The sequence below is a fragment of the Artemia franciscana genome, chromosome 2 (assembly GCF_032884065.1).
Source record: "Artemia franciscana chromosome 2, ASM3288406v1, whole genome shotgun sequence".
NCBI lineage: Eukaryota > Metazoa > Arthropoda > Branchiopoda > Anostraca > Artemiidae > Artemia > Artemia franciscana.
In genome coordinates, this window is record NC_088864.1 from 24,121,714 (window position 1) to 24,149,666 (window position 27,953).

A 27,953-nucleotide genomic window follows, 5' to 3' on the forward strand; every position below is an offset into this window, starting at 1 on the left:
TTTCAGTCAGTCCATTTTGCGAAGATTGTAGAATCCAAAATGTCGAGAACATAAGAATCAGAGAATAGGCAAACTTTTCAATTTGTAATACACGTGACGAGATACACTAAGAATGCCTTGTTTAAAGGGGAAAATAGCTATAATAACAGGTTAAGATTATCAAATTCTTGAGACTGTAATGGGTAAAGCTCCATTAAAGGATTTTCTGGATGAGCCTATATCCTAAATTATTCACTAGGTCATTTTAGTGAAGTCACTTGGCTTGGCTCATGGGCTCAGGCGTACAAAGTAAGATGTTAGTTTGCCTTTGCAAAAAAAAAAAAAAAAAAAACAGTCAGCTAGTCTTTTAAAGGACTTTCTTCTTCTGTCCAGGAAGGGGTTTTAGTTCCCCCTTTTTTGGTTTCAATATGGAAAAACAAGCTTTTAAACATCACTTGGGGCAAGATCTTGATTTATCCTTCACACAGTTACAATTTAGTTGCATATGTCTCTTATTCTTTGTAAGAAGTGTGCTAAATAGCCTGTGCTTTAGATACTTCTCAACTGTTTTGACTACAGTGTTGATATCCATTTCAGGCTGATTACCTCTGATGAGCATCCTCCCTTCTAAATGTTCTCAGACTGTATGGGTGCCCATAAGCTGGGTTTTAGGCATAGGGGGGCTTATCTGGTCTAATTGGCACTTCCAGTGCTATATAATAGAAATCCCAAAACAAAAACCTAAAAATATGAGGCAGCATTATTCAGCCAGGAGGAGGGGGCTGGCATCCCACCCTGTCTCCCCCCTTATTGGTTTTCATCTCAGACTTGTCTGGCACCAAAATAGCAGTAGGGGGTATTAGGGCATGGAAATATATTTTAGTATACCTATATTTTCTTAGTGACAATTTTATTTTATAGGCTATACATTTTAGGAAAATTAAATAAAAAGAGAAAAAAGAAATAGCCTAAGATTTTTGCAGAAAAATAATCTATAAGTCACAAGTTTATTGAATAATTTCTTTTCAGTAAAGAATTCAACACTTTCACCAGATTTTTGGCTAGCTAAATTTATCAGGTTATCCAACCAATTACCCTAGTTTAAATAAAAAATCAAAAACCTTATTTAGGAAAAAAACAAGAATGAAGAGCTTTTGGACATGCTCTAACATTGTTTGACCTTCTTTTTCAGTCAGAACTTTAAGGGGAGAGGGCTTATCTGGTCTAATTGGAACTTCTAGTGCTGTATAATAGAAATCTCAAAGCAAAAACATAGATTATAAGCATCATAAGTATTTCCTTCAAGACAACTTCCTTTCTGCTGTTTCTGATGAAAGAGATCTTGGGGTTATTGTAGATCACCAATTAAAGTTTAGTAGCCATGCTAAGTCTGTCTCATCTTCTGTAAATAAAACCCTTGGTATCATAAAAAGAACCATCTCCAGCCAACACCCTAGAGTTCTTATGAAGTTATATAAGGCACTTGTATGTCCATGCTTAGAGGTTGGAATGTCATTGGCAGCCCCTTTCTTCAAAAAAGATTAGAAGTTGCTTGAGAATGTCCAGCATCATGCCACTAAGATGGTTAGCAGTATGAATAAATTTCCATACAAAGAAAGACTACATTGTTTGAAGCTGCCAATGCTGACATACCAAAGGAAAAGGGGCAACATTATTTTAACAAAAAAAAATCCTCTCTAAAAATACCCTTCCCAGTCTCTTTGCACAGCCCTTTCATTCTGGTACTAGATGACATTCATTGAAGCTCTCCATGCAGCATTCCATGAGTAGACATAGAAGCCACTTCTTCAGCCAAAGAATCATCAATATGTGGAACCAGCTCTCTGAAGGAACAGCTTCTGCTACTTCAACTGACATGTTCAAGTCCCACCTTGATAGGGAATGGCTCTGCCAGGAGTTCCTTTACAATTGGGAAGCTGCAGAGTCCTCCACAAGAGTCTAGTATAACAACCACAATCTACATCAAATGAATTCTTTTTTTCATGGAGCATCACAAGGATGGATAATCCTTATATTGCTCCAAGCTGTGATTTAAGGTTATTGAGGATTTAAGGTAATATATAAGGCAGCATCATTTAGCTGGGGGGGGGCTGACACCTCACCCTACCTCCCTGTTTGTGGGCACTGATGTCCAGACTGCTCTGACACCAGAATAGCAGTAGGGGATATTAGGGCATAGGATTAGCCTATTTTAGGATAGCCTATATTTTCTTAGGGATAAGTTTATTTTTGAATACATTTAGAAGAAAAATATCAAATAAAGAGTAACTAAATTTGCACCCAAAATAAAACAAAACTCTGCAAGTTTTAAACAGCAAAGATTCAAAACAGATATAGACTGGCCTTCATACTATTTTCTAAGCCTTAGAATAGGTCAGAGAAGGAGTAGAGATAGGAACTTAAAAACAGCTTCCAAGGGGATATTTTACTCTCTGATTTCTTTCCTGAAAGCTTTATGCATCCAGTCTAGATCAACTGATTTCCAAGTTCTTGAAAGCCTCTAAAGTAGACTTCTGCCAAAATCTTTATATTTGTAATGGCTCATACTCAAAGCCCACCCTGCCTGCATAGAAACCACATTTGATTTTCCAGTGGCCATGTAAAATATACCTTTTTCATAAAAGGACAATTCTCCCCTTGACCTGAAATCCTTTGTACCTTCAGACATTAAAAAAAATTACAGAATGGCAAAGAAAAACTAAATTTGAACTTAAAACTAAAACCAAATTTTGATGAAATTGACACATTGACATCAATGGTTTTTATGCTGATTCTAAATAAATAAAATTCATTCAATTTGTTGTTACTCACCAAAAACTACATATCTGAGAAAATTTGCCTGATTTAAAAAAAAGGGGAACACCCCCAAAAAAGCATAGAATTCCAGTGAAATTGCTTTATTAGATTTATCATATCAGAAAACCTAACTGCTAAAATTTAAAGCTCTAGTCTATAAAATCTGGAATTTTGTTGGATTGTTTTTTTTTTTTATACAGAAGAAAGATTATGGAATGCATGTTTATTTGTTTTTTCCCTGGAGTGATTATAAAAGCAAGTAATCTTATTGAAAATTGCTTTGTTACATTTGTCTTTTCAGAGAACCCTACCATATAGGTTTCAAGCTCCAATCTACAAAATATAGAATGTTGTTTTGTTTTTCCCACAGAAGAAAGATTATGGATGTATGTTTATTTGTTTTTTTTTTCAGGGGGAGGATTGTATCAAACCAAAGGTCATAGAAAACTGGGACCAAGGCTTGTTCAAACATGATTTTTAAGTTCCTTTTTATGTGATCACAATGATTTTGCCATGGCCAAGGGTTGATTTTTGCTATTCTATGGCACCAAACTATGACTTCCCCAAAAAAAGACCAAAATTCTGAGAAACTGATCAATTTAAAAATATAAAAAAAAAACTATAGAATAGAATAGAATATATTTATTCACTACAATAGCCGGAGCTAGCATTAGCATATCATGACAAAAATAATTTATACCTTCAAAAACACTCACAGGAAAATTTAAACAAACATTATATTAATCAAACATTAAATATTGGTCGCGTCAATATTATTAAAATGACGGGTAAAATATGGGACAAATGATTTGCGATATCTCTCAGTACTATAGGCTGAGCAAGTCAGTAACTGTGGACAATTCTTTTTTATTTGTTGGAGTCTAGTAACTGGTCCTTCAGTTGGGGGACTCTCAAGGTTGGGTAGTAGACGACAGTGAGTTAGGGAATTCAAACAATTTAGTCCAAATCTATATGTTAAACCATGTCTACAGCCATCAAGTGAGTCCAAATTGAGTTGTTTCAGTGCATCCTTGTAAGTTGAGTAGTTTTGTCCAAGTATAATTTTTACAGCTCTTTTTTGTATTGTCTCAAGTCTATCTGTTTGATCTTTTGTCAATCCCGGATGCCAAGCAGGGCATGCATACTCAAGAGAAGGTCTAACATAACTGCAGTATACAGACTTTAAATCTCAGTTGGTGTACCTAATCTTTTTAGGTTGGAAAATGAATGTAAAAAAAAGCGATGCGCCTTTTTTAGTCAGATAGTCAATGTGCGAATTCCATCTTAAATCATCATCCAAAAGTATCCCAAGTATTTTAACAGTTTTCTTTGTTGGCAGTATGGAATTGTGAGAAGAGTGGTTGTTACCCTTTAGGAAGGAAAATGTCATATAAAAGCTCTTAGTTTCACTGACAGCCAGTTTTACCTTTTCTAATTCAGCTTTTAGATCATAATAGATTTTGATTAAGTCAGACTGTTCAGTAGTCGGAGGGCTTAGTTGCAGTGATAAAACAGTTAAATCATCAGTAAATTTAAAACGCTCACGAATTGTTGTTAAAATACGGTTGAAAACAATAAGAAAAGAAAGCGGGCCTAATTTAGTCCCTTGTGGCAAACCACAAAAAATATTTACAAATTCAGATGGCTCATGATCAGGGAGTTGGATACTCTGAGATCTTTCAAAAAGAAAACTAGCAAGCATTCTTACAACAAATGGATGGGCACCCATAGCCTTTGCTTCTTCCACAAATACATTATGATCAAGACTATCAAAAGCCTTAATTATGTCTGCAAATAATGCATCAACATAGGCCCCATTATTTTTAAGTGCTTAAGGATAGTATCCCATAATGCAACCAAATAATGAACAGTACTATGCCCAGATCTAAATCCAAATTGTTGGGGATCAATAGTATCATTTATGTCCTCAAATAAACAATCAAAAATAAAACTTTCAAATACTTTTGAGAGAGCTGATGTTTTTGAAATCGGCCTCATCTCGGTAATATCTTTCGGTGCCTTGCATTTGGGGATTGGCGTTACATACGCCTGTTTAAAAATACATGGGAAAACACCATTAATAAAACATTGATTAAAAATTGCCATTAAAGGAGTAGATAAAAGATCAGTACACTCAATAATCAATTTAATCGGCATCTCACTAGGATAACTAGATTTACAAGAATCAAGTGCCTTCAACTTTTTGGCAACTGAATGAATCTCTAGTATAGGGATATTTGAAACTGAATCATTCGGTGGTAATTTTCTTAGTTGCAGATGAATTTTACAAATTGATGCAAAAACGTCATTAATTTCACTAGGTAACAGGGGTTTACCATTGACATCTCTCACTTCAACTCTAGTTACTTTTTTGCCGATAATGTTCTGAACTAAATCATGGAACTTCCTTGGGTTGGATTTATATATTTTGCTTATTATTTAACTATATGTTATGCTTCCCAGTTGCAGAAGAAGGATTGCTACACAGTGACAAGTTCTAGGTTTAGCTAAGTTGGTCCAATTTATTTTCTTATGAAATTATTTTTAGTGATTTGCAGTTGCATTCTAATGTCTACCAGCACAGTGATAGAAAAGGTAAAGTTGACCATGAGCTCTACCAGGAAATTTCTTTTGGGAGGTGGAGAGTGGTGGCAAATGCTACCAGGATCTCAGTTTCCAGCAATTTTAAATGCTAATATTTCTTTTTATCCATTTATGAAAATATCTCAATGTATTTAAACTTATTTATATAATGTATTTACTGTTCAGAGAATCATACTGTAGAGGTTGTAGTGGCTTCAACATATAGAAGATGAAAAGCTACACAGAATTTCCATCCACGTGAAAAATAGTATCCCTCTTTGACCAAACAAAATTCTGCAGTAGGAATATTAATAAGGCCTTATTGAAAAAAAATACTGTCCCTTTCAAATTTTGATGGTATATTCAAATTTTGTTCAAAATTTGAATTGCAATCTGACATTTAAATTTTTAACCAGAGACTAAAAAAGTAGTGTGGTACTAATCAATTTACAATTATTGATGTGTACATTTTCCAGAAATATGTCAGGGGTTTAGGGGGTTGGTACCCCACATTATATCTTGGTTAGGCCTGGGCATGATTTGGAAAACAATCAGAAATAAAATATTAAAAAAAAATAGTTTCTTTCAACTGAAAAAAAGGAGCAGCTTTGAAACTCAGAAAGAACAGAAATTATTCTATATATAAGGGGAGCTGTCTCTTCCATAACTTCTTGTTCTTTACTCTGAAGTTAACTTTTCTCCACATTCTTTAAGAATGTTTACTGAAACACAAGGATATTTGAATTGGAAATAGAAAGTTTTCCAAAGCAGTCAAAACTTTTAGCTTGATGGGCAAGGAGCTGAGGAGGGGGCAGTCTCCCTTGTATAAAGAATAATTTTAGTGCGTTTTGAGTTTTAGAGTTGCTCCTTACTTTTAGTTAAAAAATATTTTTTATTTGTTAAATTAATTTCCATGAAATGGTGTAGTCTTATAACTTGATACTTCTGTAATCACAGAAAAGAACTGTCAATATTTGAATGCTCTCAGTATGGTTTCTGATGGGTAGCAAAACTTAGAGATAAACATTTATTGAAAGGTAATGAAAAAAGTATGCCAAGTAAAGTACAAGATGAAAAAAGTAAATTAATTACAAAAAATACAGAAAACAGTAGCCCACTTAAGAAAAATAAAATAGGAACTCTCAGTATTCTGTGCTCTTGAGCAATGCCAAAGTGCTGCAAAGACATTATTGAAGAATGTTGGTATTTTTTAACATGGTTATCAGAACACCAATATGTTTAGCACCCTTAGATTATTTAGTTATCAAAAGTAAAGCATTTTCAAAGCAGTTTGTTCAATGTAAAGCAATGAACCTTAGATTAAGAAAATCAAATATAGATTTGTAGTGCTGGGCATTATTGAGAAAAGCTGTAATTGTTGAATGTTACTGAGTAATATTGATAGTTTCATTTTAAATATCAAAAACCAATATGTTTGACAGCTCTGTACATCATAACTATGAAAAATTAATGATTTTTCAAAGTGAACAACTTTGTTTGGAAAGTGAATGGCAAAATAAATTACAATAATAATATAGCATAAAAAAAACCTACCAGAGCTTTAAAAATAATTACTTTTGGGTATATGCTTGAGTTCATCTTCTTGATAGTACCAATTGGTTGCAAGGATGATGAAATGATACATCTGGCATTACTATGAAGCTTCAGGTCATCATTAGTTACCATACAAAGGCCATAAACTGCATAATAAGTATTACCTTTTCAAAAGCAAACGAAAAACGCAATTTTGAATGGGAAATGTTGTTTGTCTTGATAAGTCTTTCTGTTCACTTACAATTATTAGAGAGACATAACATTCTGAAAAAAGAAAAGTGATGATTTCAATGTGATTTATATTTTTTAGGATGTTGTGCTTGAAAATGGTATTCATTGTAGTAAGCCTGATTAATGGTTGGGGTTGCTTCTTGGAAGTACTTTTGCTTGACATCTGAATCATTATTAATTTATTTTAAAAGTACTGTTGACTAAAATTGTTCTCTGATGTATAGTTTTCTAATTTTAGGAGCAAGTTCTGGAATTGGAGCTGCTACTGCTGTTCACTTTGCTGATTTAGGAGCAATCTTATCTATAACTGGAAGAAATGCTGAAAATCTTCAGCATACTCTTGCCAATTGTAAAAAACCAGAATCAGGAGATCATTTAGCAATTATTGGTATGTTATTCAGAAATTTTTGGGTATTTTGCCAGCAAAATGAAAGAACTAATACATTTTTTACCCAATGAAACTGCTTTCTGACTGGAAAGTAAGAAATACTCTGCTGTCATTTTTTAATTTTAGTACTTAGCAACTGAACTCTGTGTCAAAAATAGAAATCTTTTTGTTAAGAAAGCTGGGCATTTTTATTGTAGCACTAACCTTACTCAATAATATTCTAGTGTCATTTTGGTTAATGGTATTTCGTCATGTAAAATTTCAGAATGGATTGATGTAGTTCTATTTCCTTTTGGTTTGAATTCTGAATTTTTGGTTCAAAATGGAAAGTAACCTGTTAAAATTATTAATGCTGGTTGTTGGATAGAGTTAATTCAAAATTAGGGAATCTATTTTCTAAGAATTTGTAAGAATACTAAGTCCATGAGCAACCTTTTATTTTTTCGATTTTTTTTAGAAAACTACATTCACACGTTAATTTTTAGCAGAAAAATCGCTTTTCCAAACAACAAACGACAAAATTAGAAGCTGTATCATTTTAACATTCATTATTCAAGTTAATATTTGAGTCTGGTTTCATAGAAACTGTCCAACCCACCCAAAATTAAATTACAAGCTATAATGTTTTATGGATTCTAAATTGCAATTCATAGAAATTATAATAGAACTTATAGAAATTAATTCTATCGTCATAAAATAAATAGAGATGATCACAAATAAGAATCATAATTCACCCCTTTCATACCTCCTAAAGGTTAGAACAGGGTTTATGTTTTGCTCAAAGTAAGTTTTTTTTTGAACTATATTTCTTTTTTTTTATTAGTTTAACGTTAAAAAAAAAGAAACCGGAATACCAGTCAAACTCCCTGGTAAAAGATATTTTCTTGATATTCACATTTATGTAGCAATCAAATTTCTTCTTTTGTCTTCATGAAGCACCCATTTCATCAGTATTTTCTCCGTTTAGGTCCATGTCCTTCAAGTGAACACAGGTTTGATAGGTTGACAAAACTTTCATAACGATATCTAATAATATTTGAAACATTATACTTAGTTTTGCAAATAATCATACATTCAGACTAAAACAAATAAAGATTACCACAGATAAAAGTGGGACTACCATCCCATCAATCCTTCTTTAAGATTAAATTGTGACTTGTGATTGTGTGATAAAGAAGACAGGTAGAACAGTGTTATTTTTTTATAACATTAAAATAAGAATAGAAATGAAAACACTTATCAAGTTTTCAGTGAAGAAAACGCTTCTCTATAAATGTGTTTTGATATTCAGTTTAGCTTTAGGTTGTAAAAGGGCATTTTTATCAATATGTTTTTTGTTTCAAATCCACTCCATCAAAATGTATGATAATTGTTAGCTAAGAAAAATGTAAATGGAACAAAAATTAATTGCCAATATGTGAACATTTCTATTTTGCTCTCATTTCTGATCATTTTAAATTCGAATTTACTATAGTAACTGGAAGCGGCTTTTAAATTGATTTGTTTATTTTTATGAATCTGTTGACATTGAGTTTACTTTATCTATGATTTGATTTCTACCTGTTGCTCGTTTCTATATTGCTCTTTACTTCTCGGTCAGAAACTTGGGTATTTTTCAGTTTAATAAAAGCATAAAGGAATGTTAAAGCTTGAACCCGACAGAAATTACTCTGAGTTGGAGGGTACCTGCTGATCCTTTCATCCCCACCTCATTCGTAAACGTTGTTCTCATGCTTTAAAGTTCATTATTAAAATTGCTTCAAGGATCACGCATCTGGACACATTTGTGTTTAAGATTATTTAATTACTGGTTGTAGGGGATTTAAGTAACGAGGAAGATGTAAAGAAAATTGTCGAAGAAACTGTTGACAAATTTGGAAAAATCGATGTTCTTGTTAACAATGCTGGAATCTTGGAACTTGGAAGCATAAAAAATACCTCACTTGAGCAGTATGACAAAGTAATGAACTTGAATGTAAGGTAAGTCATGTTCACTGTGCCTTTTAATTATCTCAAAATTGGTAATAATGGTTACACAACTTTTGTTTGTTCTGAAGAAACGAAACAGTTTATGTTTGGAGTCCTATTAAGCGCTTATATTGATGGTGGTTTTGGACTCTGTTTAAAGAATGAGAAAGGAGGCAGTCACCCCAAAATATTTACAAGGTGAAAAAGCTTAAAAGGCCTACAAGACATTAACAAGGTCTGACGTACTCCCCCCAGAAATACACTCCCCTGGATTTTTTTTGTCGAGAACGAAGATGTTATCTCTTAATGGAATTTATCTATGGATTAGAATTATTCATATAAAACTTCATATAAATAAAAAATAAAATTAACGTAAAAATTGATATAACTTTTAATATAAAAACTGTAAATAATAGTTATGAATCATGAGCATGTTTACGGATTAAATGGTGGATTACTGGACTTAAATAATGCTGAATTTTACGTACAATTTGAGTGTGTGACGCTTGAATTGAATTTAATGTTGATTAGTACGAAGTTGTATTCTTCAACTTGAAGTAAGCTCTACCAGGCGCAATTCTTCTTATCATTATTAGCATCAAGCCATTTGATCATACAACTTGCCTTGATCCTTTGCCACGACTAAGCTGCATTTCAACCCCCTTCTTCTTTCAAAACTTTTTCAACTCCATTGTTCCACCTTGCTATTTATATATAGCACCATTCTGGAAAATGCTTATAAATTCCGAGACATCAAAATTTTGCTCAGTTTTCTTCCAATTTGTGAAAATATTGTTTCCGCTTCACCTCTTGGAAGCGGAAACCTCATTATTCCGTATAAATATGGACCTCATTGTTTTCATATAAATGAAGCCTCTGATCATAGTGTTCTATAACTGAAGCTGAACCATAGCTGGTCTCCAGTGTTAACCCAGTAATTCAACTAAGTATTTGTTGTGTTTTTAAATGAATGCTTCTCATTTGAATTTTTAAGCTGATTTATCCTTGGTTTGATGCTGACCCTGTAACTTACCAAAGTAATTGTCGCCTTTTAGTCTTTGCTGTGCGTTTAGTATGATTTCATTTATTCTATTCTTTTGTTTATGCTCCGTGATTTTCCTTCTCTGTTTAAAAGGTTTTCAGATAAGTAAATATGTCAATAATCAAGTCCTCTCTAATCTATGGTTGACTGAAAATGGTTTTAACTCACAAAATTGGTCTTTAAACTTTGTATATGATTAGGGTGGATTTAAAGAACATGGAGTTAGTGGTCATCTGCTTAAAGTTCTTGGGAGCTTTCTAAAAAGTCGTACCTTTTAGTCTTTCATTAGTCTTTTATTTGGTCTTTTAGTATCTATTAAAGATTGTGGTTCCCAAGGGTAATGGTATCCTGGGACGAACACTTTTCCTCTTGTATATCAACGGCATTGGGGACAGTTTCATTAACCCTCTACAAAATTTTTATTATAATCTGTTGATCTATGCTACTAGAAATAAACAAAACAACCCTGTACAAGCTTCCCTGTTCCTACAATTGCATCTCCAGGAGATAAAAAATGGGTCAGATGCTTGTGTGATCAGCTACTATGTATCAAAAAAGATAAAGCTAATAATCGCCGAAGTCGAATTTATGGCGTGGAGATGCTGACTTCACATCTAAGGGATGACCTATCAAGAGAGTTGAAGAACTTTGTCTTTAGGGAATTTATTTCTTCTTGGACTTCTCTCGAGACGGACACTTGAATTGAATTTGATACATCTGTGCGAGAAGAGTGGGTGCTGTTCGTCGTTCTAAGCAATTAATACAATTCAGGTTGATTATCCCTCCGCCCAATTTACTCATTAGGCCTTTGCCAAATTTGGATCCTTGCTTTTTACTGAAGCCCCTAAAACTCAACTGGCACCATTCCAGCTAGTACAAAATAAGGATTCAAGGAGGGTTTTAGTATTGACGAGGTATCTTTATGACCTCTGAGTGTGATATTCGACGTGAGAATAATAAATTTTTTATGAAAGTACAACCACCAACCTCCCTCTGAATAGATATGTATACCCATATTTCCTTTTTCCAAGTTAACATGGTGAACTCTCATAACATGGTACGGTCAGATTTCCTACAGAAGGAAAAAACTTGCACTGAGTACTTGAAGAACAACTTTATGTGACGCGGGACCTCCATTTTGAATGGTGTCCCGGGGAACACCAAAAACCCATCTATTATTTCATTTAAATGGAAGTGCAGTGGACCCAATTCTAGGGAGGAAATTCTAGGGAATGGTTGACTTATCACAAATGATGTGGTAAGTTTTTAGTCGCCTAGTGCTATGAAAATAGTCACCATGAGACCAGTCTTGTCGTCAGTTACTGACATTTTACTCATAAATAAATTATAGGGATGGTGAAGAGTCATTTGGTCACAGATTATCAGGAGAACTATCCGCCGATAGAACTTGGAAGAAGAAAAAGTTGAATATGAGGGAAACTATTGGAAACTGGTGTAATTGGCCCGTCGAGAGCTTTTTGAGGATGGTATCTGGCAAACTTTGACATATACTGTGCGTGTTGAAGTGTAGAGACAAGAGCGAAACTAGTTACAAAAAAATATCAGAACTTTGACGCAGTAAGGCTGCATCGCGGGAATACTGCAATATCAATTCTATTGGGTCATTTTGAAGCGTAATGCATGTAGATTGTTTGAATTTCATCGTGAAGCGTAGTGCGTATAGATCGCTTGAATTTCGCCATTTTGAAGCTTCTTGATGTGACAAAAGCCACAGGTCCTGACTGCATACCAAATGTGGTCCTCAAATCCTGTAGCGTCGAACATGCTAGACGATTGCCATTGCCTTTCTGGATATTCTTTCGCCTCGAAACCTTCCCACAAACATGGAAATCGTACCTTCCCTAAAGCCAGATCGCGATCAGACGAGCGTGGACTCTTATAGTCCTATTTGGCTCCTCTCCTATGTTGGCAAAGTCTTTGAGACTGTCTCCAATAAAAGATTTCAACAGCTTCTGGAATCAAACGATATTTTAAGTGATCGACAATATGGATTGCGTTGCAAACGCTCAACATTAAACTGCCTAGTGTCCCTACATCAGAAGTGGATCCAACTTCTGGCAATGTGTACGACATCAGGCTATTGTCATTTGATATTGCCAAAGCTTTCGACAGAATATTGCGCCGTGGCCTGCTAAAGAAACTCCATGCGTGCGGTGTTCGTGGATGTCTGTTAAGAGGGATTGAGAGCTTTGTTTCAGATGGTTCACTGCAGGTTGTCCTCCATCGGTTTATTTCCTGCGAATATTCAGTGAAAGCAGGGGTTTCCCAGGGCAGTGTTTTTGGACCTACACTTTTCCTTATCTACACAAATGACATAACAGACAACCTTGCAAGCCCCTGCATCACTTCGCCGATGATACTTCGACATACTCAGCCGTCCCAAAATACGGAGAACCAACCCAAGCCTCCTTTTCCCTACAGATGGATCTTTATCAAAGCGAAAAGCAACTTCAATACATCGAAAACAAAGAAGCTTCTTAATACCCGTTCAAATGTGCAACGTGAACACCCCAGTTTCACTTTCAAAAGTGAAACTATAAAGAGAGTTGACGAGCTTCGTCTGCTGGGGGTTCATTTCTCCACCGATCTCTCTTGGAATAGCCACCTTGATCGGGTGAAAACCTCCTGCGCAAGAAAGCTTGGAGCTACTCTTCGCAGCAAAAACCTTTCTCCATTGAGCTTGATTATCCAAGTCCTGCATCAGACCCACAGTTGAAAAGGGTAAAGGTAAAAGGTAAAGGATACGGCATTAGACTTTACAGTCCGTACCGGCGGTGCTGATCTCCGTTTCTTGGCCCTTCAGCCAGGAAGTGCAATGGGGGTTGGGGGCCAGCCATCCTGTGCTTTCGCACACCCTTCCTGTTTAACTTCCACAGATTTTCTCCAGGTACCCATTTAGAGCTGGGTCGACTCTGGCTAAGCTTACAGAGTCACGCTACTGAGCCCCGTCTCAAACTGAAGAATTGGGTACACTGGGATTCGAACCCGCGTCCTCTCAGACAAGGGATCCCGAATCCAGCGCACCAACCCACTCGGCCAGGACGGCTCACAGTTGAAAATGGATTCTTACGATGTGCTGGTGCTCCGAAAAGGCTTTTGGAACCACTCAAGAAGATCCAGAATAGGGTAAACAGTACAGGCTCTGCCTCTACATATGACTCGCTCCAGTCTCTAAATGAAAGGTTTGATGTAGCGTCAATGGCTGTTTTCTACAATTACATCAATTTGCCTTCCTCAGACGAGCTCTCTCGCATTGTTCCTACCTTTGTCAACCGACAAGGCAGACGCAAAGGCACACAGCTTGGTCGAACTATTTGAAGGAGAACACGCCAATAACTGAATACTTGAGAAACAGCTTCATCTGGCGTTGGACTTATATCAAGAACAATTTTCTAGGGGATATTATTCCTGCAAATCCTTCTGTTGACTCCTGCCAAAGAAGGTTCAACAGACATTTAAAATCTTAAAGTTTAGGAATGAGGGAAAAGAAAAGCTGCATATCAGATAACTTTAAGTACCTGACATTGTGAATATAAAAATAAGAAAAATATATGAGAACATCTGCATGCAAGAGGGTATGGTAGACTGGGAATTTCCCTTGAAATTGGTTTGAAGCCCCTTGGAAAAATGGGGGAAGGAGTAGGTATGATTATTGTAGCTGTAATGTATTGTCATTGTGTTCCCCCAGATAAATCTTATGAACTCCCTTCCTCGTTCCTCATGGGCACTGGGCATGTGTGCACTTATGAAAATGGGCTTGGAATTGCTTTTTAGGCATATCTTGAAGGCCATTTTCCCAAGTGCTACATTTGGATCCGTTAATTGTGCAAAAAGGTCTCAACAAGCTCAAAACAGTGGATAGGATCTTGTATTTAGAGGCGGGAAAAGAATCTGGCTAGAAGAAAAAATCACGGTGGAGTTAACGGTTTTTGAGAAGCATTATTATTGTTATTCTATTACTATGATTATTATATATTTTATTCATTAGATCCTTTTCAGGTCCATCTATCAATTAACCATGTTAGCTGTCCCATACCTTGTTAAGAGTCAAGGATCAGTTGTCAACGTTTCAAGTGTTAATGGAATACGTTCAGTACGTTATGTCTTCTTAAATATTTTGGAATAAGCATAGGAGTAGCTTACAGAAAAAAGTAATTTTTTTAAGAGCTTTTTATGCAGAAGTTTTGGTCCAGATTCTGGCTACCCTCTAGGTCTCCTCCAAAATGTCGTAACTTTTCCCATATTATAAGAGAACAGATTAGTTCTGATGATTAAGAACTTTTCAAGACAGTTAGAGGTAAACCAATATATTAGAATATTTTCACTATAAAACAAATAGCTGTCCTCAGCGAAATAGGAAAAACAGCTGTTGCAAAACCATAAAAGTAACTCTTAATAACAAATTCCTCAATAAAAATTAGTTTAGGAATGTTTTGTTCTTGTATAGTAGAAAGGCGGTCTGGTATTTGTAGGTAATTCCCTTACCTTCCATATAGTGGTCCATTTATCTGTGCCTTTGAGCATGCCTTCATTTCCTAAAATAATATCTGACTGGGCTCTTAAATGCTTAATATGTTTTTTTGCATATAGCAGAATGTAGACTATCGATAATATCTAGACCGTCTTGGATTTTGACAATCGATAATATTTAAATTATAATTTAAAACAGCGAGGTCGTTGAATTCTATTTATTCCATTGGTATTTTGAAAAAATAAATAAATAAAATGCTACCATCTAACGATAGTGCCAAAATTGTGTCGTAAAAATTTAAATTCTCTATCTCATCCACGTATATCTAACAGATTAAATATCAGGGAATTATTCACCTTGATATTCATGAAGACATTTTAAATTACGCTCAGATAACTCTATCAGGATGTTTACTTGTGGTAAATTGCCACTTTGTGTTTGGAAGTTTGATGGTGGAATTTTTTCTTTCAGGTGCAGTGGAGTTTGGTAACTTGGCTAGTTTATTCATATGAGATACCGTATATACTTTCCCTGGCTTTATCATTTAACTCTCTAAGCCGAGAATAAAATAAGACCTTACCTCCAAATGTAAACCGAGAGGAATTACCAACAGTGACAAATGTATTTTTTTTTGTCGCAAAGCATAAATTTAAGTATTTAAGTCAGGTTTGTTGAATAATGCCTGTGGTTATGAGTAGAGGAGGGGGGATTTCTTTGTAGCTCCAAATAAGCGGAACTAGGGTTCGAAAATTTTATTTCTTTGTTAGGTTAACTCTATCTATCGCAACATTCTTGAAACAGCTGACCTGTGGCTAGCAATAGACGAAATATAACACAAAAAAACATGAAAAAACCAAACAAAGAAACTCAACATTCGCACTCTTTTTATTAAGAGATATTGGTCTATCGAAAGACTTGGATCTAAAGCTGTATCATATTCCTCTTTGAGGATCCTTTACCCCCATCTTCTTATAATAGTTATCCAACATGTTTTCTTTCTATATTTATTTTAGTTTCCTGGTGTGCTTGCCTATAATATATCAAAAGCTTCTCTTGACCAGTTTACTCGATGTGTTGCTCTGGAGCTTGCCCAAGATAAAGTGCGAGTGAACAGCGTAAAGTAAGTAATGCTTCACTTCCGAAGTCATAAAAATTTCAATTGTGCTATTTTAGACTGTTTTGGCCTATAGAAAAGTAAATTCGCTGTATCAATCCTCCCGCTACGTAACTTCCCATTTTGCGTTCCACTTAATAGTTCGGGAGAACGAAAAAACTCCTTATCTTTCTGGTCACTTATCGAATAGACTTCGGTAGGTTACACCCCTTTCCTCAAAACAAAGAAGAATTAGACATTTTGCTTGTTTAGTCTTTCTGTTTTACTATACCGAGTAGGCTGTTGCACCGATTTAGTGCTGAAAAATAACACTGGACGGTAGGCGATATCTTTGTGTACATCATTTGATTGCTTTAATATCTTTTATATATTTTAATCTTGACTATACTGCTGGAGGAACCGTAAAAAAAAAAAATGCAAACTACAATAATATACAAAAAAACAGCCTTTTATCCCATTTGATAAGATAGAAGACCAGCTGGTGGAAGTGTCCATATATAATTAGGTACACTTGGTCATTTATATCAGAACTATGTTTTAAATTCTGATTCCAAAGCTAGGGTATGCATTTTCTGATATACAGGTCAAAAATATTATTTTTGAGTAAAGAAGATAAAATGTAATCAAATGATGGAAATCTTGAAATTTTTGATGAGTAAAAAGAGTAACGCTATGAAACCAGTTCCTCTTCAATCTTAAAAGGTGATAACCTAACTTTCGATTTAAAGTCGAAGCCCTTGTTTTAGCATCTATTTCTCTTTACTTTCTGTTGCAAGCTATAGCGAACAATTTCAACTGGCTAGTAACAATAGTTATTTCGGAAAAATTGAATTCATATGCTAACTAGTTGGGGTTCATCATTTAATGAAGAAAACCTAGTCCTCAATACACCATTTATTTTATTTATGTTTTTTACTGAAAAAAGCAAGTTTCTTTTGAATGCCATAAAAATTTACGCAAAAACTTATACAAAAATAAAAGATTGTTTCTTTTACTTTTTTGCTGCGGTAGTCTGTAAAAGACTACTGCACAGAGACAAAGACATTTCTTGATACCGTCGTTATAATAAGCTATTCCCTAGAAATAGTGTTGTGAAAAACTTCAGGTAATACCTAATTCCCATTTCAAGGCACTTGAGAGGAGTCATGGGTCTCTAGTGGGTAATTTCTTATATTTTCAGTGTAATTCAATTTTTTTTCGGATCCCCCCCCCCGAATCCAATCGGTAATTTTATATGGTTCATTGATGTAATGTTTTAAACGGCTTCTTATTAAAGTGATTTCAAATTTAGCCCTCACGAGGAGAGGCTTAATTTACATAGGTAGTGCCGCTTGTTTCTTAATATTTTTTTTGTGTTCGTATTTCATCCGAAACCTCGTGAATTTTACGTTTTTTCCTATTAATATTCTACATTTTCTAAATAATTTGTTTATTGTTCTTTTTAAATCAAATCGTTAAGGGATGGTTAACAGGCAAATAAAAGCACTAAAAATTCAGTGTAATTAATAAATACTTTTCAGTGTAATTCACATTTTTTTGGATCCCTCCCCTCCGAATCCAATCGGTAATTTCATATGGTTCATTGATGTAATGTTCTAACGGCTTCTTATTAAAGTGATTTCAAATTTAGCCCTCACGAGGAGAGGTTGAATTTACATAGGTATTGCCGCTTGTTTCTGAATATTTTTTGTATCCGTATTTCATCCGAAACCTCGTGAATTTTACGTTTTTCCTATTAATATTCTACATTTTCTAAATAAATTGTTTATTGTTCTTTTAAATCAAATCATTAGGGGACGGTTAACAGACAAATAAAAGCACTAAAAATTTCGGTTACCCAGGTTTTGTGTAATTTTTCTAGATTTAGCTGTATTGACATTTATTTAAGTTTTTACCCTAGTTGACAGAATGTAATAGTTGAATCATTAGAAGAGATAAGAAGTATGTGCTTCTATCTATAAAACCTACTTGGTGTAAGTGGCACCAATTCACTAAAATATACAGGGGGGTTAAGGGTATTTTTCAATTTAATAAAACAACTAAGATACAAAGGAAGGTGTTTTTCAAACTCTAGGCTTTCTCCATAATTGCTTTCTTTATTCTCTTCTTTGGCTAGTCTATCAACTAAAAAAAATGACTTACTTATTAATCATCTATCAGGCGCATATAAAGGAAAATATCAGGCTTGTGGCCTCCCAAAAATGTTGAGGCTCTGTAATTTTGCTCGTAATATCTATTATTTTTCGTATAATTCCCATTTTATGATGTTGTGTCTCACTGAAGTGATTTTATGAAGTTGTGTGCATGCCATCTCTAGGCTAATATCTTGTGCACGTGCCTTGTGGAGATTCTGGACATTTTTGTTTTGTACCAAAACAAGTTCAAAGCTTAATAAAGATGTATGGTAACTGCAAAGAGTCAATTGAGTAAAAAGTAAAATAACCAAATGAATTTATCACCCTAAATTCATTGATGGATTGAAGAAATGGAGCTTTCTCAGCTAAGCCAGGGACGACACTTATTGACGGGGATTATTGAATTACTAAAAATTCAATGATCCAAAGTATTAATATGTTGAGTTGAATACTATCTCTCTGTTGCTATTGCAGTCCAAAGTTCAGTTGACCTATTCTGTTAAATATCGTTAAGTAAGATAAGTAATTAAGCAATCGCTGCATCAGAATTTGATTAACCCAGAGACTTATCACCACAGCACTATTTCGCAAAGAAACCATTTCCTTTTTTTCGTTGTAGCATCTAAACACCACCGCAATGCCATCTGTTCTAAGTATTGTGTGTTCAAAATATCTCTGTGAACAGCCGATTATGGAAAAAAATATTAAGGGGACTGGGAAGAGGGAGCGAATTTCCCCCAAATCGGGACGTATCTATGTCGTTTTTTTCACACTAGAGAATGGACAATTTCCAGAAAATGAAATATTGTGCTGTTTTTGATAAAGCATATGTATTATAAACACGTACACTAATTGGTCATTGAAGGGCATTATGTTTAATCCCGTCTCCTGGCTCTCAAAATTTATTGTTAAGTTGTTGAGGTTCAAGAGGCTTTATTATTATGGTTAAGACGTCCACCTGTTGAGAAACGTTTTCAGTTATTTTTAAATTGAAAAGGGAATTTCTTGCGTTAAGTTCTCAAGTATACAAAAAAGTTTGTAAGTAAACTGTTCCGTTGTGGTGTAATAAACTATATTTTCTTAGCAAAAAAAGAAGAATTGATTCCTGGATATGTGCTACATTAAACGTTGTAACAAAAAGCACGATTTGCTATAAGATTTTATTCCTATTAAAAAATCACTAAGAGTTGACCAATAACATCAAAATTCGAAAAATAATTTTGACATTCTTACCGAAAAAATATTGGTAATTTTAGGTAGTTCAATTACTTGGGCAGAAGGCAGCAATAATCTATTGAAAACTTAGCATTTGATATTTAATTCTCTCAGCTTTGCCCAGTATATCGTGGTATATCTGCAGAATTAGCTTCGCTGATTCTCAGTTTAGTTTTTTGGCACAATTCTAGTGGACAAGTCTCCCAAATAGAAGTAAATTTTTGCAAAATCTACTCCTCCATCCTTGTCAGGCAATGAATGGTTCTCAAATTTTGCTATAAAATGAAGTGTTTGTGGCAATGTATTTGCTTTATCAGCTTTAAAACCTTTAAAAAGAATTTTTTCTAACCACATTTCTATATAAGTTTTATTCTCTTCTTTGTCCCATTTGAGCACGTTTCCATTTCATACGTGCCTTGAGGTAGCTGTAATTTTGGCAAGAAATTTTCTTATAGAGGTTGCGCCCTTACCTGGCAACTTTCTCTTCAATTAATCGTTATTACTGACCGCTGCCCAACCATGCTCTTCTAAAAATATACTAAGCTTTTCGATGTCTTTTTTATTCCATATACCATAATGTTCATTCACCGAAGTACTCAAAACATTTTCGTTTTTTATATGTTTCTTGTTTTCCCTCTCCCACTTGAGACTCGAGATATGTTTGGCTTTTCTGACATCTTTGCTCTAGCACTGTTAAAGTTAAGTGATCCTGTTCTTGTCGCAACTTTTTGTTGATGTATATGATGATGTTCTCCTAGGCGTACAGAAATGACGTCGTAATATCTTCCTAGTTAAAATCAATTATGTTATAATGACGTCATGCAGAAATACAGCTAAACAGGTTTAAATAGACTGCCTGATGTCTGAAAGCCTGCAAAAGTATCCCCATTTTTTATGAACTCTTGTAGAGGTCGTCTTATAGAGTACTAGCTGTTGGGGTGGCGCTTCGTGCCACCCCAACACCTAGTTGGTGGGGCGCTTCGCGCCCCCCAAGCCCCCCCGCGCGCGTAAGTCTTTACGCGCCATTGTAGTTGTGTCCCACATGTGAATTGAGATATATATAAATATATGTTTTTAACTACGTAAAACATGCGAATATACAACATTCTTCGCTGTCCCATTGTCTGTGCATATAAATAGATTGTCAGGTTTACTGACTCTTGAACATGTTCTCTTCGAGGTTTCCGGTCGTCATTTATATTCCCTCTGTCTCGGTCGTCATTTGTGTCCCGGTCTGTAATTTCTTTTTGAGTGTTTTTTCTTTTTAGTTTTTTTTAGTTTTTTTACCTTTTTTCTTTTTTCAGTTTTCTTTTTCTTCTTTAAATTTCAGCGCCACTATGAAGTACATATCGCCGAACCTTTGTTTTTTTTTAACTTAAATCTGGTAGGCATTGATGGCCTTATCCAAGTCAAAATCCGAAACCCAATCATCATCGCTATCATTTTCAGTTTTGATATGTTTTGACTCTCGCTGTCCAGGTGGATTTTCATCTAACTGCGCGGTTTTGCGTTCTTTAGCCGCAAGCCTGTTTTCTTGCTGTTCTGGTGATTCCTCGGCACGCTTTCTTTTCTTACTTTCTCTATCAGCCGCAAGCCTGTTTTCTTGCTGTTCTTGTGATTCCTCGGCACGCTTTCTTTTCTTACTTTCTCTATCAGCAGCAAGTTTTTTGGCATAGACTCTTTGAGCAGCTTCCTCGGCTGTTGCCATTGTAGATTCTTCAGTCATTTTACAATTAAACATTTTTCCGTGAACGAATGTCTTAAATACCTTTAATGTCGTCATCGTCATAACAAACATGACGACAACTAACTTCATGACGTCAGTCGACACACAAGCATGACGTCACTCGACACACACGCACACACACAGACAACTTATTTTTATATATATAGATAGATAGAAAGAGAAATAGTACAATTTTTTTAATAGTTGGTCTATTATGAAACGGTTTGAAATCGCAGTTGATTAACCAAAGGGGACTTTCAAGAAGTTTATATTTGTTTCCCTGCTGGATATCCCCTCCGCATATTAAATGTCAGAAAAAAAACAGACGCCATTGTAAGTTAGTGGCTCAATCTAAAAATCACTTAGGAAACACTTAGGAAAATAATTGACATGGGGCTAATTGTAAATTTATTTTTTGATGAAAAAGAAAAGTGTCGACAATATGTTTTGTTAGAAATTACCCCAAGAACCGCTGATTTTCTTCTGATGTATTTGGAAGAATGATACTAGTTCTGAATTTGGTATTTTTGGACATGGGCAAGTTCTAGATTAGGGCAGCGCGGCAGAACTTTTAATTGATCATTACGGAAAGATGACAGGTCTTCCATTGCACTGACACTGGAACAATGTAAACTATATGTTTGGATTCCTAGATACGGCTGAAGTGTTTGATCTTGACTAAAAAACTATTACTTTTAGAGACATTGGTAGCTTTAAGACACTTAGGGATAATAGTTCTACATATTCTTCCGTAAATTGATCCTATTTGTAGTCTAAGGGCTGGATAAAACAAATTTTTTTTGGTTTTTTAACATTTAGCCTTGGGGATTTCCCAACTAGAAAATTCTGAAAACTGAAGAAAAGAAATTTAGGACATAAAAATTTGGATGGAATTGAGACTATTAATAGAGCTGATCGACTTCTGATGAAAATTGTCAATTTCTTTTTTTTTTTATCAAATCAAGGCTCTGTAATCAACAGCATAGAAGAAAGAAAAAATATCTAGAATAATTCCTTTTCAGTCCTGGTGTCATAATTACTGAGGTGCACCGGAGAGCTGGTTTGGACCAAGAACAATATGAAAAGGTAAGATGGAGTGTAATAAACTAATTTCCCTATTTTTTAGTCCCGGTGTGATTGTTACTGAGCTCCAAAAACGAGGAGGGCTAACACAAATCGTGTATGAACAGGTAAAAAAATTGACATTTTCTAATTTTTTTTTTCGGTTTTTGCTTTGATTAAAGGTTTTTGTCATTCGCTAATATTAAAAAGAGTTTGAAATCTATTTTGCCTGAAGTATCTAAGGTAGGAAGAGGAAACGACATTTCAGTGTGGCGAGGTTGCTTAAAACTTGTGCAGTAAGCTGAACAATTAACTCAAAAATTGGTTTTAGGGGAATAAAATATAAGACACGAATGAAATTATTATGTTTCAAAATTACCACTTTTTACTATGATATGGAAATTTAACCGTATAAGAATCACAGATTTTGGAAGACCAAGATCTGTTTAGTTTATATCGGTAAATACTTCGAGGCGTGTAGTTTTGGAATGTGGCGTACAAAAATGTTTTCCTCTTAGTTGAAGCAGTCTAAACCAGCGTTGGGCAACTATTTCATTTATGTTCACTTAAACAGTCAATATCTTTTGTTTGAAATTTGTTTCAACTGCCAATTGGAAGAGTTAGTGTTTGTTTATTTTTCCGTGATCGATTGATTAATTTGATTCGTTACTTGCATTTCAGAAGAAACTGTTGGTGCACCAGGTTTGGAATCTTGGCCTTAGTGACAACCGTATTGTAATTTAAAGGACACTTTGCCTCTTTTTCCCAATTGAGATGTATGCCCTCCCTCTCCTCATTGGAACCAGGCTTTGTCGATTAAAAAACGCTATATTCTTTTTACATTAAATATGTCTCCTTGCTTGATTTCACAAACTGACAAAAAGTTGAGGCATTATTGCCGAAATTGTAAAAATTTTACCTGGATCCCAAATAAAATCTGTAATTGTTTGAATTACTTGCCACTATTATTACTAACAAAAGAGTGAAAAAACACTAACGAATATACTAATATACAACGAAATGCCAATATCCATATGAATTGTCTCGTATTCAAGTCAGCTTTTCTTGTATAGGTTAATTGTACCAAAAAAATATGGATCTGAAATTCATTTATGTGTGTCTCAATTTATGACTCGGTTTGTCATAGCCAATGGTGGTATTCTCTTTCCCAGCTTGGAGTGACAATATCGCTAATTTTTTTTTACTTACTGGGGGGGGGGGTCACCTTTTCGTCAGGAAATATCTTTTTTAGTAATATCGCCATTCGTTTTGGACTTGCTGTGTCACCTTCTCGTTTTAAGGCTTGTTTATGTTCATCTTGCGTTAACTAGTATTTTCCATCGTGTTTTACAGGCCTAACTAATTTGTCTTGTATTGCATATGCAGATGGTCTATTACTTATTAGCCGTTCAAAGTCAGGTCCATCCAGTCAGCAAAGAAACTGTTTGGAAAAATTGACCTTATGCCTAATGCGGAAAATGTAGATATTTAGTTTTTAATGGTAGACACCGAAGTAGTGATCTAAGTTGTGGTTCTTTTTCAGTTAAGCTAGTTCCTGTGTTGTGATGGCTTGGGATTACTATTTGCTCCTCTATATCTGCTATCTGTTCTAGCTCACTTTTTAGACAATAAAGTTAAACTTTCAGCAAATTATGCTAAAATTGTCCCAAATGGCACACGACATTCTCGCAAGACCTTGAATAGACCTTATTCAACATATTGTGACCATTCCATTCTTTTTCTGTCGGGTTTTTGCCCATTTCTTAATACTAGTGATATGAGGGATGTTAGGGCATTGTGTTTATCTTACTGTAAATTCCTTTTGTATCTGCCTTGCTGCTATAGGAACCGAAAGGTTATTAGATTGTTTAGTGCCTCTGATATATATAATCTTATAATAAATTGGATGTCAAGATAAAAGAACGGGATTGCCCGTGGTTAGGTCCTTTTTATCCTCTTGTGCGATTATTTTGATTTGCATTTTTTTCATATTTAATATTGTTTTGTATGTGTTTTCTTTTATTTTCTTTTGTTACTCCGGTTCATTATAATGTTGCAGAGTCAAAATAACATATTATAATATGTATGTCGCAACAAGATGTCAAAAGTTTTCTATGGCAAAACCTGGTGAGTGACAAAATGAATGTGTGATAAATCTAATTGTAAACAATAGAACTGTTGAACGGTAAATTCAAGTCAATTAGTTCTGTGTCTTTTAAACTAGTATGCAAAATAGATTCTTTGATTTAGGTTGGGTTCAACTGGACTAAACTTGGGCTGTAGGTCAGTTCCTGTGAGTTCCATTGCAATAGCTTGACAACTTTTCAAGATCTTGTGAAAAACATAGAAATTTGATAAAACTACTGGTTTGTTACGTTTCTGCAAAATACACACTATTTGCGGCAGTACAGCTAAATTATTTGTATTTTCTATTAACTGCTCGATTCTTATTTAAGTTGAAGCAACTGTTCTCGTGAACAACTAAAACAGATTATTTTGCCCTACGGTAGAACTGAAAAAAAAAAAAATCAAATATGACCATTTGTTTGGGCATTATGACATCTTGCTGAATAAAACAACTATAATCTCTGAAAGTCTTGGCCTTAAACAAGTTTGGAAGCTCCTGAAATAAAAAAGGTAATCTATGAAATGTGACCCGAGACTCGAACATTGGGCTAAGTAAAACCTGATCAGAAATGAAGCCTATCCATATTACTAGTAATATATCTCAAGTTCTTAATTTTACTGATTACTTTTTTCCTATTTTAGGGTTTAATTCTACTGAACAATGAGTGCTAAAAACAACAACCGAGTTATAAAAACTAATTGTTAACACTGGAAAAAAGATAAACGTTTACAAAAACAACCGAGTGAGGAAAATTTTTAATTAAATTGTGTACACAATAATTTGATTAAGAACAAAAATAAAACGGTGTGATTGTCAAAAATCTCTTACAAAGTAAATCTCTTACAAAAAAGATTATCAATATTTAAGAAGCATAAACATCTAACTTCAACTGCTTAAACAGAAAAGTATGAGCTTATGGACATGCTTATTTTTAATCATAATGAAGATTTATTTAAGCGCTCTGAACAGACTTGGAGCATAAAGGAAAACAGAAAAGTAAATTTACAACAGCAGCCATGCACTTACATACACCAAAAAAAGAGTACTAAAACTGAAGACCCCTCATATCAGCCAAACATAATTGTAGTGAATCAGCTACAAAGTCGGATTAAATTCTAAACTTTACCTTGAGAAGAGAGAGAGAGAGAGAGAGAGAGAGAGAGAGAGAGAGAGAGAGAGAGAGAGAGAGAGAGAGAGATATGGGAATACTGTTCTCTCACATTGTCATTTCGGGATTTCCGAATTCCCCTAGAATAATCCTTACTTGTTTCTCTATCAAACCCTCTTCTACCTCTAATCCTTTCAAAAAATTAATCTTTTCAAAAAATTAACACATTGCACATATCACTTTAGACATAACAATTTCTTTAGAAAACTAAACTAAATCCTCTAGCTTATACCTTTTTTGAAATCCCATATTTTATATCTATAGCTAGACACTGGTTTGAACATCCTATTGAAAATCTCCTTCATTAACTTAATGTTGCTTATGTCTTTCATAAACTGCTTCTTAATAAACTCCAAATATCCCTTAGTCGTCTACTCAGCATAAGGTTGACATGGCTGCCCCTTCTACCATTTGACGAAACCTTGCATATATTTTTATCATGTAGTCTTCAAGTTGTTGATCATTTTGTACCTACTGGAGATTCGATTATGGATACAACAATGCTTTTGAATTATTCAAAATTTTGTTTCCTTTTTTTCTAAAATGTATAGTAAGTAGTCTACTTCTGAAATATTCATTTTGTATCAATGAAATATTCAATTTATAGCTTTTTATAGTATAAACTAAGCATAAAATGAATGAATTCCTTTAAAACATTTTTTCTTCTAGTTCATAGAACGAAGTAAAGAGACTCATGCGCTTGGACGTCCGGGACAACCCGATGAGGTGGCTAAAACTATTGCTTTCTTAGCATCAGATGATGCTTCCTTCATTACCGGTGCTTCAATCCCTGTAGATGGTGGAAGGCATGCTATGTGCCCAAGATAATCCCAATGTTGTTAAATGAGTGCTCTCTTTTGAAGGCATGTCTTAAATGTAGGCACAGGGGCAATAAACGTGTTTAATCAAAATTGTCTAAACAGTTATATACAAAACGTTCTTAGAGTATGATTAGAACGAAAAATCCTGCCGTTTGTCTTAAGGTTTGTTGAAAACATTTCGAGTCTCACCACATTTAGATGCTATTGGAAGCCGCATTTATATGCACTGCACGTCTCTTAAGCATTAGACAAATCAAATATTACAAAGTTATTAAGGTTTTTTCTTATGGCGTAGCTGTTTTCATTTCCGAAAATAATATGATAATATGAAAGCAGCAAAAATGTGTATGACTCAAAACAACATAACTTAAACTGCTTTAGGTGCTAAAACACAATATTAAAAACTTCATAAAAAAGTTATAACTACTAATGCAGCTTCTGAATATGATTTTACTTCCTAATAATTCTACTGCGTGTAAATAGATGCATGTAATACACAGTATACAATACAATAGTATACATAAATGAGCCAATAATTACCTAAAAAATATTCGAGTAGAAATTATAGAGGAATCAGCAAAAATTCCGGTTGTGTGTCAGGAAACAAGTTTTACTACTTACAGTTTTCCTCTACAGACCCAAAATTAATCCTTAAAAGATAACTACTAAACGGTCAAGCCTTTTGAATAACGAACCGACAGAGGCTAAAGCAGTTTTTCGAGAGTTTCATTTCCTCTGTATCAAAACAATCAGTCAATTCAAAATTTATAGCTATTAAGTTACAAGGGTTTCTAAGAGGACATAAAATTTAGAGCTAACTGCACATTCCAGTAAAATCAATTTCTTGACCAGCATTGATTACTACTTTCAGCTTGTTTGTAAGCTCTTGTGTCTCGTTCAAAATTTGATTTAACTCTTCAGGGTCTTTGTCTGTATTTAAGAAATATCTAATATCATTATTTGAATAACTACTGACTATTTTTTGATAATTCTGGACAATAGCCTTAAGGCGCCCATGCAAAAGTAGACTTTCTGGCGTCAGACTTACTTGTGATGAATCTATATTTCGAAGTAGAGTGCTGCGTTGAACAATTACCTAAAAATAAAACTGATAAAACATGGGGTGGAACCGACGACGTATTGCTATTAGCCAATTATGTCGAAGCTTTGAGGAAAAGGCTAGTATAGTTAACTAAAAAGGGTCCAGGAAAGTTCCACCGTAGAATCCTGTTCGATCACGATGACATCCAAGTATATTGTTCACGTGTTTCTCAGACCTAACCTTATAGCCTAAACCAAACATAAATTCACTGAAGTACCCAACTAATTGCGAACATCCCTTTTGTTACCGTATTTGAAAGTCTTAAAATACTGTTTTTTATCTTGAGCGAACAAGGAAATAAAGTAATAAAAGGGATGTTTCGTGATTAATTAGTTATGCCAGTCAATAGTTATACTATTGATATTGTTCTCAGCAAGGATTGAAGTATTCCAATCTGACCACAACTTAGACATTATTATTTTTTCTAC

The 27,953-nt window shown here is 34.5% G+C and overlaps 2 protein-coding genes across 4 annotated transcripts in view; one reads left to right on the plus strand and one right to left on the minus strand.

Moving 5' to 3' along the window:
- On the plus strand, positions 1-26,513 carry LOC136039125 (3-oxoacyl-[acyl-carrier-protein] reductase FabG-like). 2 transcript variants are annotated; one of them, XM_065722619.1, is made up of 7 exons: positions 1-149; positions 7,403-7,552; positions 9,370-9,532; positions 14,583-14,676; positions 16,068-16,174; positions 22,267-22,330; positions 26,272-26,513. In XM_065722619.1, the coding sequence occupies exons 1-7, from the start codon at positions 113-115 to the stop codon at positions 26,428-26,430; spliced, it is 774 nt and encodes a 257-aa protein (XP_065578691.1). In that variant the 5' UTR covers positions 1-112; the 3' UTR covers positions 26,431-26,513. The 2 variants fall into 2 exon arrangements, with proteins under 2 accessions (XP_065578691.1, XP_065578684.1); XM_065722612.1 differs by lacking the exon at positions 22,267-22,330 and adding an exon at positions 22,371-22,434 and having other exon boundaries at positions 2-149.
- LOC136039115 (dynein axonemal heavy chain 9-like) overlaps positions 24,721-27,953 on the minus strand; it is a 41,403-nt gene continuing 38,170 nt past the window's right edge. The window contains exon 9 of one of the 2 annotated variants that reach the window (XM_065722608.1): positions 24,721-24,929. In XM_065722608.1, coding sequence (XP_065578680.1) covers positions 24,798-24,929 — 132 coding nt within the window. In that variant the 3' untranslated portion in view covers positions 24,721-24,797. Of the gene's footprint in view, positions 24,930-26,728; positions 27,520-27,953 lie in introns of those variants that run through there. The other variant, XM_065722603.1, reaches the window with a different exon arrangement.